This window comes from Coregonus lavaretus (assembly GCF_964263955.1).
Source record: "Coregonus lavaretus genome assembly, chromosome: 3".
Classification (NCBI taxonomy): Eukaryota; Metazoa; Chordata; class Actinopteri; order Salmoniformes; family Salmonidae; genus Coregonus; species Coregonus lavaretus.
Genome location: NC_139990.1, coordinates 11,547,432 through 11,565,730, shown reverse-complemented (window position 1 = coordinate 11,565,730; position 18,299 = coordinate 11,547,432). Strand labels below are relative to the sequence as shown.

The 18,299-nt window shown below is 45.1% G+C and overlaps 2 protein-coding genes across 2 annotated transcripts; both read right to left on the bottom strand.

Moving 5' to 3' along the window:
- Positions 1-3,524: 3,524 nt before the first annotated feature.
- On the bottom strand, positions 3,525-6,312 carry nkain1 (sodium/potassium transporting ATPase interacting 1; the record flags this gene model as incomplete). Its single annotated transcript, XM_084151464.1, has 6 exons — positions 3,525-3,610; positions 3,814-3,874; positions 3,951-4,148; positions 4,262-4,342; positions 5,386-5,523; positions 6,259-6,312. 6 exons carry the CDS (start codon positions 6,310-6,312, stop codon positions 3,525-3,527), a joined length of 618 nt encoding a protein of 205 aa, XP_084007590.1.
- Positions 6,313-8,810: 2,498 nt separating this feature from the next.
- snrnp40 (small nuclear ribonucleoprotein 40 (U5)) lies at positions 8,811-18,268 on the bottom strand. Its single transcript, XM_084148751.1, has 10 exons — positions 18,024-18,268; positions 16,179-16,308; positions 10,994-11,087; positions 10,698-10,863; positions 10,285-10,407; positions 9,931-10,051; positions 9,742-9,824; positions 9,483-9,544; positions 9,273-9,376; positions 8,811-9,128 (listed from the first exon to the last, which is right to left on the bottom strand). Exons 1-10 carry the CDS (start codon positions 18,135-18,137, stop codon positions 9,079-9,081), a joined length of 1,047 nt encoding a protein of 348 aa, XP_084004877.1. The 5' UTR covers positions 18,138-18,268; the 3' UTR covers positions 8,811-9,078.
- Positions 18,269-18,299: the final 31 nt, after the last annotated feature.

Here is an 18,299-nt window from a genome sequence, read left to right as displayed (position 1 = left end):
ATATACTAATAATTAGGTATCGTGGTCTCTCACAAACAGTGGTTAGGTAAGTGTGGACAGTTTATTCACAGTCCCAGATCCCTGGGGCTGATGTTCCTCTATAATAAACATACTGCTATTCCGGTTGGTACAGCATGTTCAGGGGACCGTGACCGTAATGGATGGAGTCCAGACACAGCCATGGCAACGTGCTGAGCCACACACAGGCCCAGAGGGTGTTCGCGAGGCTGGATCTGGATGCTCTGCTAGACTGGTGGAACGTAAACGAACCAACAGCCATAGTGAAAAGTAAGGCTTAGCCTGTTACAACCAAATAAATTACCATTCAACCGTGAAGCTAGTCTAGTGTGTCACTGTCACTAGAATAAACTAAACCAAGGATGGGCAACTTTGATTGCGTGGGGGACACAAAAACCCTGAACGGTAATCAGACCATGATTGCTACAAGGTTAGATAGCTGGCTAGACTAAATCTTTTTTTTAAAAATATGCTGACATGGGCTCAGTGACTGACATAACAAGAAAAACACTGATGCACAACATTTCGAAATTGCACTATTGTTAGAATAGTAAAATGTATTCTACTATTCTAACTGAACAGTAGGTTGAGATCCCAAAATATTTTTTGTTCATTTTTGGGAGATGAATCCTCGGGAAACTAAATGCAGCAAAAAATGCATGGTCTATCATGGAAAATTATGCTACACTGAACAAAAATATAAATGCAACATGCAACAATTTTACAATTCATATAAGGAAATCAGTCAATTTTAAAAAATTAATTAGGCCCTAATCTATGGATTTCACATGACTGGGAATACAGATATAAATATGTTACTCACAGATACCTTTAAAAAAAAAAAGTAGGGGCATGGATCAGAAAACCAGTCAGTATCTGGTGTGACCACCATTTGCCTCATGCAGCGCGACACATCTCCTTTGCATAGAGTTGATCAGGCTGTTGATTGTGGCCTGTGGAATGTTGTCCCACTCTTCAATGGGTGTGCGAAGTTGCTGGATATTGGAGGGAACTGGAACACGCTGTCATACACGTTGATCCAGAGCATCCCAAACATACTCAATGGGTGACATGTCTGGTGAGTATGCAGGCCATGGAAGTGGGACATTTTCAGCTTCCAGGAATTGCTTACAGATCCTTGCGACATGGGGCCGTGCATTATCATGCTGAAACATGAGGTGATGGCGGCGGATGAATGGCATGACAATGGGCCTCAGGATCTCGTCACGGTATCTCTGTGCATTCAAAATGCCATGGATAAAATGCAATTGTGTTCGTTGTTCGTAGCTTATGCCTGCGCCATACCATAACCCCACCGCGGGGCACTCTGTTCACAATGTTGACATCAGCAAACCGCTCGCCTACACGACGCCATACACACTGCCATCTGCCAGGTACAGTTGAAACCTGGATTCATCCGTGAAGAGCACACCTCTCCAGCGTGCCAGTGGCCATCGAAGGTGAGCATTTTCCCACTGAATTCTGTTAAGATTCCAAACTGCATTCATGTCAAGACCCTGGTGAGGACGATGAGCACGCAGATGATTTTCCCCCAAAACAGTTTCTGACAGTTTGTGCAGAAATTATTCAGTTGTGCAAACCAACAGTTTCATCAGCTGTCCGGGTGGCTAGTCTCAGACAATCCCGCAGGTGAAGAAGCCGGATGTGGAGGTCCTGGGCTGGCGTGGTTACACATGGTCTGCGGTTGTGAGGCTGGTTGGACGGCCTCACGACATTGGAGGCAGCTTAGAATGGAGAAATTAACATTCAATTCTCTGGCAACAGCTCTGGTGGACATTCCTGCAGTCAGCATGCCAAAACTTGAGACACGTGTTATTGTGTTGTGTAACAAAACTGCACATTTTAGAGTGGCCTTTTATTGTCCTCAGCACAAGGTGCACCTGTGTAATGATCATGCTGTTTAATCAGCTTCTTGATATGCCACACCTGTCAGGTGGATGGATTATCTTGACAAAGGAGAAATGCTCACTAACAAGGATGTAAAAAAAATGTGTGCACACAAGTTGAGAGAAATAAGCTCTCTGAGTATGAAACCTTTCTAGGATCTACAGGTGTGTGTTTGTGTATAGACAACACCGGACTGATTTAATTTAGAAAGTTTATTTCTCCAAACCCTCCACACCCACATTTTTCCAAAACCCCCACACACCCCAATGTCTCCTTACACACACACACATCTGTCTTACCCAAGTAAACCACTTCAGAAATACAGCCCTCCTATCCTCTCTTCCTTCCTGGAAATGCTCCCTGACCAGACCTATTGTATGTTGGTGAAATATATTCCGTTCATCAGGTCAGTGATACTGTATCTTTAGGGATGGAGGGAAGGAAAGAGGGAGTGAATGAAGTGTAAGGAGATAATAAAAGAAGGAAGGATAGTAGGGTGAGGGATGAAGCATTTCTAAAGTCATCAAGGAGGACTCTGGAGGATAATCTCAATTGCATACTCCTCACGTCCTCGCCTCCTTCTCAAAACCCATTGGATGAGAAAGCCAGAGGTCCCTCCCCTCGAACCTTCTCCTCCAATGGGTTTTGAGAAGGAGGCATGGAGAGAGGATGCGAGGAGTATGCAATTGAGATTCTCCCTGGGTCGTCAAAAAGGTGAGAGGAGAAACGTAGAGGGGCGTGGCTACACGATCACCCCCTCACCCCCAAACAAAAACAATAACCAATCATCAGCCAGATATGTACATGCACAGAATCCCCCACATCTTTACCCAGAGACACTAAAGCCCAATCCCTAACCCGTCCATAACAGATCACTTAACCAGGTGTACACGCAATCACACCAAAACCGCTTCTGCTTTTTTTCCGTGATTGTGTTTAAACAGGGTCACCCTGTCACAACAGAACTAGGGACAAGTTTGGAATTGGGCATTTGACTGTTCTATACAACATCACATTCTAAAACGACAACATGAAGAGCTGTGCCCTATGTGATGTCGAGGCCCCTTCCACAATAGTTCAGAGGTCATCCAGCTAGTCCTGTAGCGCCACACACACACACACAGGGGGTCCCAGGAGTGCAGAGAGCCGGTAGGTGCAGTGTCCTCTCAATATCCTCATTGTCCATTAGGATGTGACCACGCCCAGTGTCTACCCCCCCCCCCCCCCCCCGTTTCCCCCTAGAACTGCTGGTTCCTCCCTCTGTACATTCACATCAGGGGTGTCAGTCAGTTTACGCTCAGTTAACACATACACACACGGTTTCACATACACACTCAGGTGAGTCTATCGTTCAGTAAAACTGTGACACACAGAGTGAATGTTCTGTTCCCATGGTGACTCAGCTTTCCCGCTGAGGTGTTGACTGATAGGGGCGCCACCTTCACCTACCCAGCCCTGAAAGAGAGAGAATGATATACAGTTCCAAGGAAAACACAGGTCACACTAAAAAGTAGATATCTTTTGTTGAACCAATTCCCTCCCTAATGGTTAGGGTTCACCGCGAGGTTAAGGTTGAAAGGTTAGAGGTCTGGGGTTACCTACGTGTAGAGGGGCTGCAGTTGAAGGTGGGAGGTCTTCTGAGGAGGCTGGTAACCATAAGAGTCAAAGCCACCAATGAAATCAACTGAGAGAGGGAGAGAGATCAGAAGCAGACAGAGCACTCAGATGCAGTCGAAACACTGAGGCTGACGGAACACTCCGACAGACCAAAGACTGATGGAACACTAAGACAGACGGAACACCCAGACAGACGGAACACCCAGACAGACGGAACACCCAGACAGACGGAACACTGAGACAGACAGAATAAAGGTGAGCAACACTCACAGCTATCCTCGTCATCCTGGAAGACTTTGCTCACGTAGCAGGCATACACAATGCCAAAGAGCTGAGGGACAGATAGACAGGATAAGGTTAGTATCATGGTGTGTGGGTGTGTGTTTGTGTGTGTGTGAGATACTCACAGCCAGTAAGACCTGTAGTGCGGAGCTCAACACCTCAATGTACTGGTAGTCAAGGAGACAGCCGGAGACGGTGATGACATGGTGGTCATCAGGGGCGATGCGGGAGTCCAACACCGGCGTTACTAGGCAACCAGGGCCATGCTCCATCCACCAGGACCGATGCAGCGACGTGTTGAAAGTCATCAGGAAGTCCCTGTCCTACACACATATATACATTTTAAAACACATTATAAAAACAAATGTTATAAACACATTTTAAATACATAAACACATATTAATCAACATGTTATAAACAAACACACATCTCTTACCTGTGACAAGTGTCCCACCTCCAGGTAGAAACAGATGATGAAGGAGTTCCATCCCACCCACAGCACCAACCACACTGCATACTGACAGACACAGAGACAAAAAAGGGGTTAGTGTGTGTGTTATATATACACACTACATGACCAAAAGTATGTGGACACCTGCTCGTCAAACATCTCATTCCAAAATCATGGGCATTAATATGGAGTTGTTCCCCCCCTTTGCTGCTATAACAGCTTCATCCCAAAGGTGTTCAATGGTGTTGAGGTCAGGGTTCTGTGCAGGCCAGTCAAGTTCTTCCGATCTCGACAAACCATTTCTGTATGGACCTCGCTTTGTGCACGGGGAGCATTGTCATACTGAAACAGAAAAGGGCCTTCCCCAAACTGTTGCCACAAAGTTGGAAGCACAGAATCGTCTAGAATGTCAGTGTATGCTGTAGAGTTAACATTTCCCTTCACTGGAACTAAGGGGCCTAGCCCGAATCATGAAAAACAGCCCTAGACCATTATTCCTCCTCCACCAAACTTTACAGTTGGCACTACGCATTTCGGGCAGGTAGGGTTCTCCTGGCATCCGCCAAACCCAGATTTTTCAGTCGGACTGCCAGATGAAGCGTGATTCATCACTCCAGAGATCACGTTTCCACTGTTCCAGAGTCCAATGGCGGCAAGCTTTACACCACTCCAGCCGATGCTTAGCATGTGCATGGTGATCTTAGGCTTGTGTGCGGCTGCTCGGCCATGGAAACCCATTTCATGAAGCTCCCGACTAACAGTTATTGTGCTGACGTTGCTTCCAGAGGCAGTTTGGAACTCGGTAGTGAGTGCTGCAACCGAGGACAAACGATTCTTACGCGCTACGCGCTTCAGCACTTGGCGGTCACGTTCTGTGAGCTTGTGTGGTCTACCACTTCGTGGCTGAGCCGTTGTTGCTCCTAGACGTTTCCACTTCACACTGAGCTCTTCAGTGAGGCCATTCTACTGCCAATGTTTGTCTATGAAGATTGCATAGCTGTGTGCTCGATTTTTTAACCTGTCAGCAACGGGTGTGGCTGAAATAGCGAAATCCCTCATTTTAAGGGGTGTCCACATACTTTTGTATATATAGTGTATGTATGTCTCACCAGTATGAGGTAGCGGGATCTGAACTGCACGGTTCCAAAGATCCCCAGTATGACGGCCATGATGTGGAGGAAGTTGGCCAGGATAGGAGCCCACTGGTAGCCCAGGAAGTCAAACACCTGTCTCTGTAGTGCTGCCATCTACACACACACACATATATTTTTTCTAAATGAGTCCACTGGTACTTCTAGAGGATTGGCATGGTATTACATTGTTACAGTTTCACACGCAAACACACAGATAAGGAAACAACTGTCTTTCTCTCTCACACACACACACACCACACAGTCTGCCAGTTGTTTCCATGGAAACTGCCAGGAGCACCAACTGAGGGACTACATCACACACACACACACTAATAAACTCCCTAAACTACTGAAAATAAGCTGCATTCCCAAGAGCCCACTGTCACAATATATCACCAAAAAATGAACACACACATACAGCAACAATAGCACACCCCCACACACACATTATTCCTGTCAGAAAATAAAAAATGAAAATGTAAGTTGAGACAGAGGGATATAGAGCAGGAGGAAAGGAGAGAGGGATAGCAGATGTGGAGAGGAAAATAAGAGCTCCCTTGTTTTCCTGCTGTTACTTTCAAAAGCTGAAGGGTTCCTTTTCACGTGGTCTCCCAGAATACAGTGATCACCACACACACACCGTGTGGTTGCCAATAATATGACACACACAGTTAGTAGTTTGAAATGCTTTTCAGTCAGTCAGACCATCTCTCTCAGACACACACACAGGTTCATTGAGTGAAAGAGAAAGGAACAGGGATAGAGAGTGAAAATATAGAGTGAAAATATGATCAACAACACCTTTTCTCATTCTCCCAATCACATTTCACCTCACCCCAACACACTCACCAGCTGCAGTGAACATATCGCCACCAGCGTGCATCTCCCGTCACAATTCCCCATCTTGGAGTGCTCTGGACGCGGCTTGGGGCCACACAGGCTCCGGGGAAAGGACGGGTGGTCACCGGTCAGATCCAGACTGGCTGCCCGACTCAGATCACACCATGCCCGCCAGACCTCGCCTGGATCCCGGCCTCCTGGTTCTTCTAGGTACGGAAGACTCCTTGAGACACGTTAATCACACCGACACCAACCCATCCCGACCCGCCGTGATCATTCTGTCGGTGTGGGTAGGTAAAGGTGGCTTTGGTTACCGGGGTGTCCTCTTCTTCACGCGCCGAGGTCTGCGGTCCGACCACTAGGTAACGATTACGAATCGCCTCGAGCCGGCCACACCTTCGGGTTGGTCGCAAAAGGAGGGGGGAGAGAACCACACAGACAGACACAAAGAAAAAAAAGACAGAAAGCTGTCATAACGGAGCAGGTCTCGCGGGTTAACGGGTATACATTAGCATAATATGACAATGGTCACACCAGGAGGGAGGGAGATAGAGGGAGAGAGGTATGAAATGAGCCGACGGAGGTGGCCAACTGCCTGGGCTGGCTAAATGAAATCTGCCATGCACCGACACACAGAAATCGGTTAATTGTGACTCACGGTTGGTTTTCAAGACGTTCGCGCTGCTTCCCCGTTCTCCGTCAACGGACGGTTAATCGGTAGTCCTCCGATGGCGTAATGCTAAAAAACAAGGCTCTCTTCTCCGTCTCGCGGTGTCTTTGTCAACAATCGGTGGTGCCTGCCGGGGGTGGGCGCGAGAAGGGGGGTCGAGGAGGGGGCAGCGCAAGCCCCCCTCATTTCAAATGAGGAACTGGGCCGTGTTACTTGATGGCGATCACTGATTTGACATGATGGGATTGGCAAAAGGAAAGAAGTGACCCACTAGATTGATTTTACCTTTCAAACCTTTTCAAATAAATGATAAGCTAAAAGGAGGAGAGGAAGGATGGAATTTTTAAGTAGTCTAACAGGGCCCCTGTATTCTGCGGACTGCTTGCGCGCGACCGCATGGGGAATCACCTCCAGCCTGCTTATTAGGCAGGATTTTAGGCGGCCGCCTAAACATAACGCCTCACGTAATTCTGCCTCAAAACAATGACAATTTCTCTCAACCAGTGGCATATGGGATTTTTATGTGAGCGCTGATGCCGCCATGAGATAAACAGTTCCCATTCTGTCAAAGGAAGGGGCGCAGAATATTTGGCTTGTCCATTCCCAGCGAGCCTCTCCAGGGTGCTGTTGGAGAGATGCATCGCTGCGGCGCTCCACCAACGTTCGGTCCAAAAAAAACAACATCTATAGGATATGGTAGAACGAGTATGTGGCCTTTTCTGTAGCCTACAGGGTGGAAATAAAATGTATGACAATGTAATGAGACGGCCACATTTTACATCATGCAGGTTTCTCCGATCAAATAGCCCAACCTAAATGGCGCCCAATCAAGTAAAAAAAATGCGCTGTCATGTTAACAAACATATCCTAAAAACAGGACAGGTCAAAGTAAAATGGAAATTATATGGAATGGACAATCACAACTGTTGTCCAGGAGTTTCACCCCATTGTTATGATCAGTGGTTTCAAGTTTGTATCCATACATTTTTGACAACCTGGTCATAGCGAAAAAGAAAATATTTCTGCATTTCCCGATCTGTAAACACATTGCAAATAAGCTCACGATAACTCCTGATAAAGTTGGGTAACTGATATTCAGAGCTCAAATAGACAACTTGTTAGTTACAGGAATCAGGACTAATAAAGCCAATGCAAAGGCCTGTTTTACAAATAGTGGGCCTACCACATGGATGGGCATTCATAAAATTCCGTTGCGGCGGACATTGTGGCTACACCCTAGTACGCTAGAGCCGACGTCTTTTGGACGTCTTTTTTGTGTGTTTTACAAACGTTAGGCTTACCACATAAATGGGCATTCCAAAAATTAAATTTCAGGCAAAACCTCAGTAAGCACGTATTTTTTTGGTGCAGTCCGGACCGACCTTGACTTCCATATCCACGGACATTGATTTTTGTTCCGGTCCGTATTTCCAACGTCTTTAACGTAATTTTGCTTACTGCCACTATTGTAGTTTTTTTTTGAGGGGGCAGAACGGACAGGACCGGCCCTGTGGTGAATTGAACAGTGGACCGCGAGGCGTTCAGCAGAGACAAAAGAAACAGGACTAGCAGCGAAAAAAATTTTTTAACGGAATTAACAGAGAAATAAGAGTGAGAATAATACAATATCTAGGTCCATGCTCTATACTGGTAGGCAGCTACTGGTAAAATAATTTCAATACATATGTATTACTTAGATTGAGCAATCTAATTTGGATTTAACATTCTAAAACTCTCCTCAATTAAACTTTATGGCTATTTAAAACCCTATTTGGTTGTATTGCTGTGTTTATTAAGAGTGTCACTGTTTAAAAGGCCAGGCTTACATACTAATACTTTCAGAGTAAAGACATACACACAGCTTCAACAAGAACAGAAGAAACGGCAGAACAACATTTTCCCAGACGTAGTTTATTAAGAGAAATAAAAAAAATACAGGTGTTGGTTGTTGTGACTGGAAATTATAAACTCAAAATACTGTCTCTTGAGTTTGTTACTAAAGAAACAAAAGCATGTAAAGTACAGAGTACTGATCATTCACACAGGGGGGCTGCATCCATACACACAACAGAGCAGAACACACACACTCACACACTACACGCTCAGATGAACATACAATTGCCTTCTCTCTCACACGCGCTCTCACACACACGACAGTCCTACTGAATCTCTCCCATGTAGAGTCTCTTGTCACTGGCGCCAGAGAGGACTGTGGGAAAGTTTAAAAAAATAACACTATTAGAGAAAGGAGAAAATAAAGAACTAGAGAGAGAAAGACTAAGCACTCAATGGAAAAAAGCCATAGAAAGAGAGTGTGATTAGCCAGCCAAAAATAAACATAGAGTCCTCTCACCAATAGGTTCCTCAGGGTGGAAGGCAACCTCGTTGACTGACCCAGCGTGGCCTGGCAGCTTGTACAGGATCCTACGAGAGGTGGTGTCCCACACATACACAAACCTGGACACACACACACAGCTTATAAAGGATCATAAAAGAGGTGATTGGTGCATTTATGTTGAGGTTTTGTATTGCGGAGAGTGTGTGTGTGTGTGTGTGTGTTCACCTGTCAGCTGAGCCTGCTGCAATCTTGCTGCCGTCAGCAGACCAGGAACACCTCAGAAGGTTCTGCAGACACAGCAATGTATTATAAACAAAACCTATGCAGAGTGTATTAACATGATATAACCATGCTATAGCAGGCCACTAGGCTTATCAAACATGATATGAGCACAAATACTGACACTCACACTGAAAGTCTTCGTCCAGTTCTAAAATCAAAACACTTGAATCTCATACTCTCTGATCAAAAGTATTTTATTTACCTTCTCAAAGTTGTGAATGTTCCCCTGGAATATCTTCACACACCTCTCCTTGGGAGCGAACGGACGGACGTCCCAAATACGCACTACAGGACAACACACACAATTGTACACATAATCAAGTACTGTAAACACACAGAGAGAGGTTCAATCACACACAAACCTCTAAATCTGACACACCCACACACTGACCTGTGTTGTCCATGGAGTTGGAGAGGAGGTAGGATCCCTCTGAGCTCAGGCTGAGTCCAGTCAGAGAATCACCATGACCATGCATACTGTAGATTAGCTTATTCTGCCTCAGGTCCCACACCTACACAAGGGGTTAATCACTGTATGACACAGTAGCCTTGCCTCCTGGTAGGATCCAGGCCCGTAGCCACAAAGCATCTCAGAGTTGGAGTGCTGATTTAGGATCTGTTCATATAATCTTTTTCATTATGATCTAAAAGGCAAAACTAATCCTAGATCAGCACTCCTACTCTGAGATACTTTGTGGACACGGGCCCAGGTCTTTCTTTCACACATTCATACACACACATGTACCTTGATGTCATTGTCGATGCCTCCAGACAGGATCTGGTCGCTGGTGTCGTTGAATGTGACGGCCAACACCTGGTAGGTGTTCTGGAACGTATGGACCGCCCCCTTCTTACGGATGTCCCACAGCTACAACACACACACACTGTTAACAAACAACACCACAATATCCTAATTACGGTTGTCCTCCACTTACCACATTCAACCAACACTCAAAAAGTGCAGGGTGGGCTTTAGTTCCAGCCCAGTGTTAACACGCCTGATGCAATAAATACACTGCTCATAAGAGAACTTGATCAGGTAATCAGGCATGTTAGTAGTGCTGGAATGGACCTAAAGCATGCACACACAGTAGTTGTCTAGAACCAGGTTTGAAGAACACTGGCTTAATTAATGCAGTCTGTGGTAGGCATAGTTACCCTGACAGTTCCGTCGTCACTGCCGGTACAGACGAGCTGGGGTCCGCGGCGAGCAGGGTAGCAGGAGTTAACGAAGGAGGTGTGGCCTTTCAGACGCTTGATTCTCTCGCCCGTCTCACTGTCCCACACTCCCACTGTCTTATCTGTACTGGCACTGAACAGCAGGCTGCACACACACAGGTGGGGATAGGGTCGTTAAACACACGTGATATTGACCCAACGTTTAATCAACAACAGCAATCACACAACATGACGTTTTTGCCGGACCTGAGCGAGTGTGTGAATGTATATCCTACCTGCCGTCTGTGTTGTAGTGAAGCTCCATCACAGCTCCACTGTGTCCCTTCAGGGTGGCAAAGTTATCACAGTCCCCATACACATTCCACATCACTGTAGAGAGAGAGGGAGATGGATGAGTGTTGTTGCCAGTTAGGTCAAGTCAGCGAGAGTAGTGTGTGTGTGTGTGTGTGTGTACATAGTGCCTTCGGAAAGTATTTAGACCCCTTGACTTTGTCCACATTTTCTTACGTTACAGCCTTATTCTAAACAGGATACAATTGTTTTCCTCCCCTCAATCTACAAAAAATACCCAATAATGACAAAGCAAAAACAGGTTTTTAGATTTTTTTGCAAATGTATTAAAAATAAAAAAACTGAAATATGACATTTACATAAGTATTCAGACCCTTTACTCAGTCATTTGTTGAAGCACCTTTGGCAGCGATTACAGCCTCAAGTCTTCTTGGGTATTTTTATTTCACCTTTATTTAACCAGGTAAGCCAGTTGAGAACAAGTTCTCATTTATAACTGCCACCTGGCCAAGATGAAGCAAAGCAGTGCGGTAAAAAAACAAACAGAGTTACATATGGAATAAACAAAACGTACAGTCAATAACACAATAGAAGATCTATATACAGTGTGTGCAAATGTAGTAAGTTATGGAGGTAAGGCAATAAATAGGCTATAGTGCAAAATAATTACAATTTAGTATTAACACTGGAGTGATAGATGTGCAGAAGATGATGTGCAAATAGAGATACTGGGGTGCAAATGAGCAAAATAAATAACAATGTAAATAACAATATGGGGATGAGGTAGTTGGGTGGGCTAATTACAAATGGGCTGTGTACAGGTGCAGTGATCGGTAAGCTGCTCTGACAACTGATGCTTAAAGTTAGTGAGGGAGATAAGTGTCTTCAGCTGCAGAGATTTTTGCAGTTCGTTCCAGTCATTTGCAGCAGAGAACTGGAAGGAATGGCGCCAAAGGAGGTGTTGGCTTTGGGGATGACCAGTGAGATATACCTGCTGGAACGCATACTACGGGTGGGTGTTGCTATGGTGACCAATGATCTAAGATAAGGCGGGGATTTGCCTAGAAGTGATTTATAGATAACCTGGAGCCAGTGAGTTTGGCGACGAATATGTAGTGAGGGCCAGCCAATGATAGCGTACAGGTCACAATGGTGGGGAGTATATGGGGCTTTGGTGACAAAACGGATGGCACTGTGATAGACTACATCCAATTTGCTGAGTAGAGTGTTGGAGGCTATTTTGTAAATGACATCGCCGAAGTCAAGGATCGGTAGGATAGTCCGTTTTACGAGGGCATGTTTGGCAGCATGAGTGAAGGAGGCTTTGTTGCGAAATAGGAAGCCAATTCTATATTTAACTTTGGATTGGAGATGCTTAATGTGAGTCTGGAAGGAGAGTTCACGGTCTAACCAGACACCTAGGTATTTGTAGTTGTCCACATATTCTAAGTCAGACCCGCCAAGAGTAGTGATTCTAGTTGGGCAGGCGGGTGATTGAAGAGCATGCATTTAGTTTTACTAGCGTTTAAGAGCAGTTGAAGGCTACGGAAGGAGTGTTGTATGGCATTGAAGCTCGTTTGGAGTTTTGTTAACACAGTGTCCAATGAAGGGCCAGAAGTATACAAAATGGTGTCGTCTGCATAGAGGTGGATCTGAGAGTCACCAGCAGCAAGAGCGACATCATTGAGAATAGAATCGGCCCGAGAATTGAACCCTGTGGCACCCCCATAGAGACTGCCAGAGGTCCAGACAACAGGCCCTCTGATTTGACACATTGAACTCCATCTGAGAAGTAGTTGGTGAACCAGGCGAGGCAGTCATTTGAGAAACCAAGGCTATTTAGTCTGCTAATAAGAATGCGGAAATTGACAGTCGAAAGCCTTGGCCAGGTCGATGAAGACGGCTGCACAGTACTGTCTATTATCGATCGCGGTTATAATATCATTTAGGACCTTTAGCGTGGCTGAGGTGCACCCATGACCAGCTCGGAAACCAGATTGCATAGCGGAGAAGGTACGGTGGGATTCGAAATGGACGGTGATCTGTTTGTTAACTTGGCTTTCAAATACTTTCGAAAGGCAGGGCAGGATGGATATAGGTCTGTAACAGTTTGGATCTAGAGCGTCACCCCCTTTGAAGAGGGGGATGACCGCGGCAGCTTTCCAATCTCTGAGGATCTCAGATGATACGAAAGAGAGGTTGAACAAGCTAGTAATAGGGGTTGCTACAATTTCGGCTGCTAATTTTAGAAGGAAAGGGTCCAGATTGTCTAGCCCAGCTGATTTGTAGGGGTCCAGATTTTGCAGCTCTTTCAGAACATCAGCTATCGGAATTTGGGTGAAGGAGAAGCGGGCGGGCGGGCGGTGGCAGAACTGGTGGCCGGGGCAGGAGTAGCCAGGTGGAAAGCATGGTCAGCCGTAGCAAAATGCTTATTGAAATTCTCGATTATCGTAGATTTATCGGTGGTGACAGTGTTTCCTAGCCTCAGTGCAGTGGGCAGCTGGGAGGTGGTGCTCTTATTCTCCATGGACTTTAGTGTCCAGAGGACATTTCTCCAAAAAAGTACAATCTTTGTCCCCATGTGCAGTTGCAAACCGTAGTCTGGCTTTTCTATAGCGGTTTTGGAGCAGTGGCTTCTTCCTTGCTGAGCGGCATTTCAGGTTATGTCGATATTGGACTCGTTTTACTGTGGATATAGATACTTTTGTACCCGTTTCCTCCAGCATCTTCACAAGGTCCTTTGCTGTTGTTCTGGGATTGAGTTGCACTTTTCACACCAAAGTATGTTAATCTCTAGGAGACAGAACACGTCTCTTCCTGAGCGGTATGATGGCTGCGTGGTCCCATGGTGTTTATACTTGCGTACTATTGTTTGTACAGATGAACGTGGTACCTTCAGGCGTTTGGAAATTGCCCCCAAGGATGAACCAGACTTGTGGAGGTCTACAATTTTTTTTCTGAGGTCTTGGCTGGTTTCTTTTCATTTTTCCATGATGCCAAGCAAAAAGGCACCGAGTTTGAAGGTAGGCCTTGAAATACATCCACAGGTACACCTCCAATTGACTCAAATTATGTCAATTAGCCTATCAGAAGCTTCTAAAGCCATGACTTCTGACCCACTGGAATTGTGATACAGTGAATTATAAGTGAAATAATCTGTCTGTAAACAATTGTTGGAAAAATTACTTGTGTCATGCAAAGTATATGTCCTAACCGACTTGCCAAAACTATAGTTTGTTAACAAGAAGTCTGTGGAGTGGTTGAAAAAATAGTTTTAATGACTCCAACCTAAGTGTATGTAAAATTCCGACTTCAACTGTATATATATATATATATATATATATATATATATATATATATACACACACACACACATACAGTGGTGTGAAAAAGTGTTTGCCCCCTTCCTGATTTGTATGTTTGTCACACTTCAATGTTTCAGATCAAACACATTTAAATATTAGTCAAAGATAACACAAGTAAACACAAAATGCAGTTTAGAAATGAAGGTTGTTATTATTAAGGGAAAACAAAATCCAAACCCACATGGCCCTGTGTGAAAAAGTGATTACATTTACATGTACGTCATTTAGCAGACGCTCTTATCCAGAGCGACTTACAAATAGGTGCATTCACCTTATAGCCAGTGGGATAACGACTTTACAATTATTATTATTTTATTTTTTATTATTACAACCTAATAACTGGTTGGGCCACCCTTAGCAGCAACAACTGCAATCAAGCTTTTGCGATAATTTGCAATGAGTCTTTTACAGCGCTGTGGAGGAATTTTGGCCCGCTCATCGTCGCAGAATTGCTGTAATTCAGCCACATTGGAGGGTTTTCGAGCATGAACTGCCTTTTTAAAGGTCATGCCACAGCATCTCAATAGGATTCAGGTCAGGACTTTGACTAGGCCACTCCAAAGTCTTCATTTTGTTTTTCTTCAGCCATTCAGAGGTGGACTTGCTGGTGTGTTTTGGATCATTGTCCTGCTGCAGAACCCAAGTTCGCTTCAGCTTGAGGTCAAACAGATGGCCGGACATTCGCCTTCAGGATTTTTTTGGTAGACAGCAGAATTCATGGTTCCATTTATCACAGAAAGTCTTCCAGGTCCTGAAGCAGCAAAACAGGCCCAGACCATCACACTACCACCACCATATTTAACTGTTGGTTCTTTTTCTGAAATGCGGTGTTACTTTTACACCAGATGTAATGGGACACACACCTTGCAAAAAGTTCAACTTTTGTCTCGTCAGTCCACAGAGTATTTTCCCAAAGGTCTTGGGGATCATCAAGATGTTTTCTGGCAAAAATGAGACGAGCCTTAATGTTATTTTTGCTCAGCAGTGGTTTTCGTCTTGGAACTCTGCCATGCAGGTCATTTTTGCCCAGTGTCTTTCTTATGGTGGAGTCATGAACACTGACCTTAACTGAGGCAAGTGAGGCCTGCAGCTCTTTGGATGTTGTTGTGGGGTCTTTTGTGACCTCTTGGATGAGTCGTCGCTGCGCTCTTGGGGTAATTTTGGTCGGCCGGCCACTCCTGGGAAGGTTCACCACTGTTCCATGTTTTCGCCATTTGTGGATAATGGCTCTCACTGTGGTTCGCTGGAGTCCCAAAGCCTTAGAAGTGGCTTTAAAACTTTTTCCAGACTGATGGATCTCAATTACTTTCTCTCATTTGTTCCTGAATTTCTTTGGATCTCGGCATGATGTCTAGCTTTTGAGGATCTTTTGGTCTACTTCACTTTGTCAGGCAGGTCCTATTTAAGTGATTCCTTGATTGAGAACAGGTGTGGCAGTAATCAGGCCTGGGTGTGGCTAGAGGAATTGAACTCAGGTGTGATAAACCACAGTTGAGTTGTGTTATAACGGGGGGCAAACACTTTTTCACACAGGGCCATGTAGGTTTGGATTTTGTTTTCCCTTAATAATAACAACCTTCATTTCAAAACTGGATTTTGTGTTTACTTGTGTTATCTTTGACTAATATTTAAATTTGTTTGATGATCTGAAACATTTAAGTGTGACAAACATGCAAACAAATCAGGAAGGGGGCAAACACTTTTTCACACCACTGTGTGTGTGTGTGTGTGTGTGTGTGTGTGTGTGTGTGTGTGTGTGTATATATATATATACTCAATACATTTAAAAAAAAATGTAACTCACAGATGAGCCTGTCATAGCCAGAGGAGGCCAATGTGGCCCCGTTGGGGTGGAACTTGCAGCAGTAGACCTCGCCCTCATGGCCACACATCAGCATGATGGGAGCTTGCAGGCTGGAGTTGCGGGGAGGGCCCTGGAGAGGGGACATGTTAGATTAGATCATCATAGCACACTGTCACAGGCACGTGCACACACAGGACTATTCTCAGAGCGTTACTGTATGTGCATGGATCACTTACAATCCTGGTATCGATTAAACTACAGTCGTGGTCAAAAGTTGAGAATTACACAAGTATTGTCTTCACAAAGTTCGCTGCTTCAGTGTTATGAGATATTGTCCACCCGCCTCTTGAGGATCGACCACAAGTTCTCAATGGGATTAAGGTCTGGGGAGTTTCCTGGCCATGGACCCAACATTTCTATTTTTTGTTCCCCGAGCCACTTAGTTATCACTTTTGCCTTATGGCAAGGTGCTCCATCATGCTGGAAAAGGCATTGGTCGTCACCAAACTGTTCTTGGATGGTTGGGAGAAGTTGCTCTCGGAGGATGTGTTGGTACCATTCTTTATTCATGACTGTGTTCTTAGGCAAAATTGTGAGTGAGCCCACTCCCTTGGCTGAGAAGCAACCCCACACATGAATGGTCTCAGGATGCTTTACTGTTGGCATGACACAGGACTGATGGTAGCGCTCACCTTGTCTTCTCCGGACAAGGTGTTTTCCGGATGCCCCAATCGGAAAGGGGATTCATCAGAGAACATGACTTTACCCCAGTCCTCAGCAGTCCAATCCCCGTACCTTCTGCAGAATATCAGTATGTCCCTGATGTTTTTCCTGGAGAGAAGTGGCTTCTTTGCTGCCCTTCTTGACACCAGGCCATCCTCCAAAAGTCTTCGCCTCACTGTGCGTGCAGATGCACTCACACCTGCCTGCTGCCATTCCTGAGCAAGCTCTGCACTGGTGGTGCCCCGATCCCGCAGCTGAATCAACTTTAGGAGACGGTCCTGGCGCTTGCTGGACTTTCTTGGGCGCCCTGACGCCTTTTTCACAACAATTGAACCTCTCTCCTTGAAGTTCTTGATGATCCGACAAATGGTTGATTTAGGTGCAATCTTACTAGCAGCAATATCCTTGGCTGTGAAGCCCTTTTTGTGCAAAGCAATGATGACGGCACGTGTTTCCTTACAGTTAACCATGGTTAACAGAGGAAGAACAATGATTTCAAGCACCACCCTCCTTTTAAATTCCAGTCTGTTACTCTAACTCATCCAGTCTGTTATTCTAACTCAATCAACATGACAGAGTGATCTCCAGCCTTGTCCTCGTCAACACTCTCACCTGTGTTAACGAGAGAATCACTGACATGATGGCAGCTGGTCCTTTTGTGGCAGGGCTGAAATGCAGTGGAAATGTTTTTTGGGGATTAAATTCATTTTCATGGCAAAGAGGGACTTTGCAATTAATTGCAATTCATCTAGTCACTCTTCATGACATTCTGGAGTATAGCCAATTGCCATCATCAAAACTGAGGCAGCAGACTTTGTGAAAATTAGTATTTGTGTCATTCCCAAAACGTTTGACCACGACTGTAGCTGATAAAGTAAAGTGAGCCGAGCTGGGCTAATTCTACTTGCTAACTAGCTATCAAAATGAGTTTTCTGCTAGCAGTATTTGCATTGGATAGCCTTAGGTAGCAAACAAGTCAATATCTCAGTCACAGCTTATCAAAGCGGCAATTGAGGTGATTTGCCGGTTACTAGTTGAAAGACTGAAAACATTGATAGTTAACAACTCTCTGAAGCTAACTAGCGAAATTGTTGTATTTTGATGTCCCCCCTCATTTCTTACCATGGCCATGATCTGTTGTGACTGTGCCGCGGCGATCAGCTCGGTCCTGGGCCTCTTGACTCCGCCGGCAGGAACCAAAGCCATGTCCCCCGGTCTCTTCTTTGGCTCAATCATGGTTTAACAACTCAATGAACACGATTTAGTATAATATGAATCGACTTAAATTAATGAACTTCTTTCGACAAACGGCTTTCGAAACAAGTACGAAGTGAAGAGCGGCGTGAAGTACTTCCGGTTTTCAGGGCGATTGATTGGTTCTCCGCTCCTCTGTTAACG

Excerpts from the sequence above, each read along its gene's own strand:
- snrnp40 (XM_084148751.1), bottom strand. The coding sequence starts at position 18,137 with ATGATTGAGCCAAAGAAGAGACCGGGGGACATGGCTTTGGTTCCTGCC. Across the intron at positions 11,088-16,178 it reads TGGCTATGACAGGCTCATCT|TGATGTGGAATGTGTATGGG; the intron begins GTGAGTTACATT and ends CTCTCTCTACAG. Across the intron at positions 10,864-10,993 it reads CACTACAACACAGACGGCAG|CCTGCTGTTCAGTGCCAGTA; the intron begins GTAGGATATACA and ends GTGTGTGTGCAG.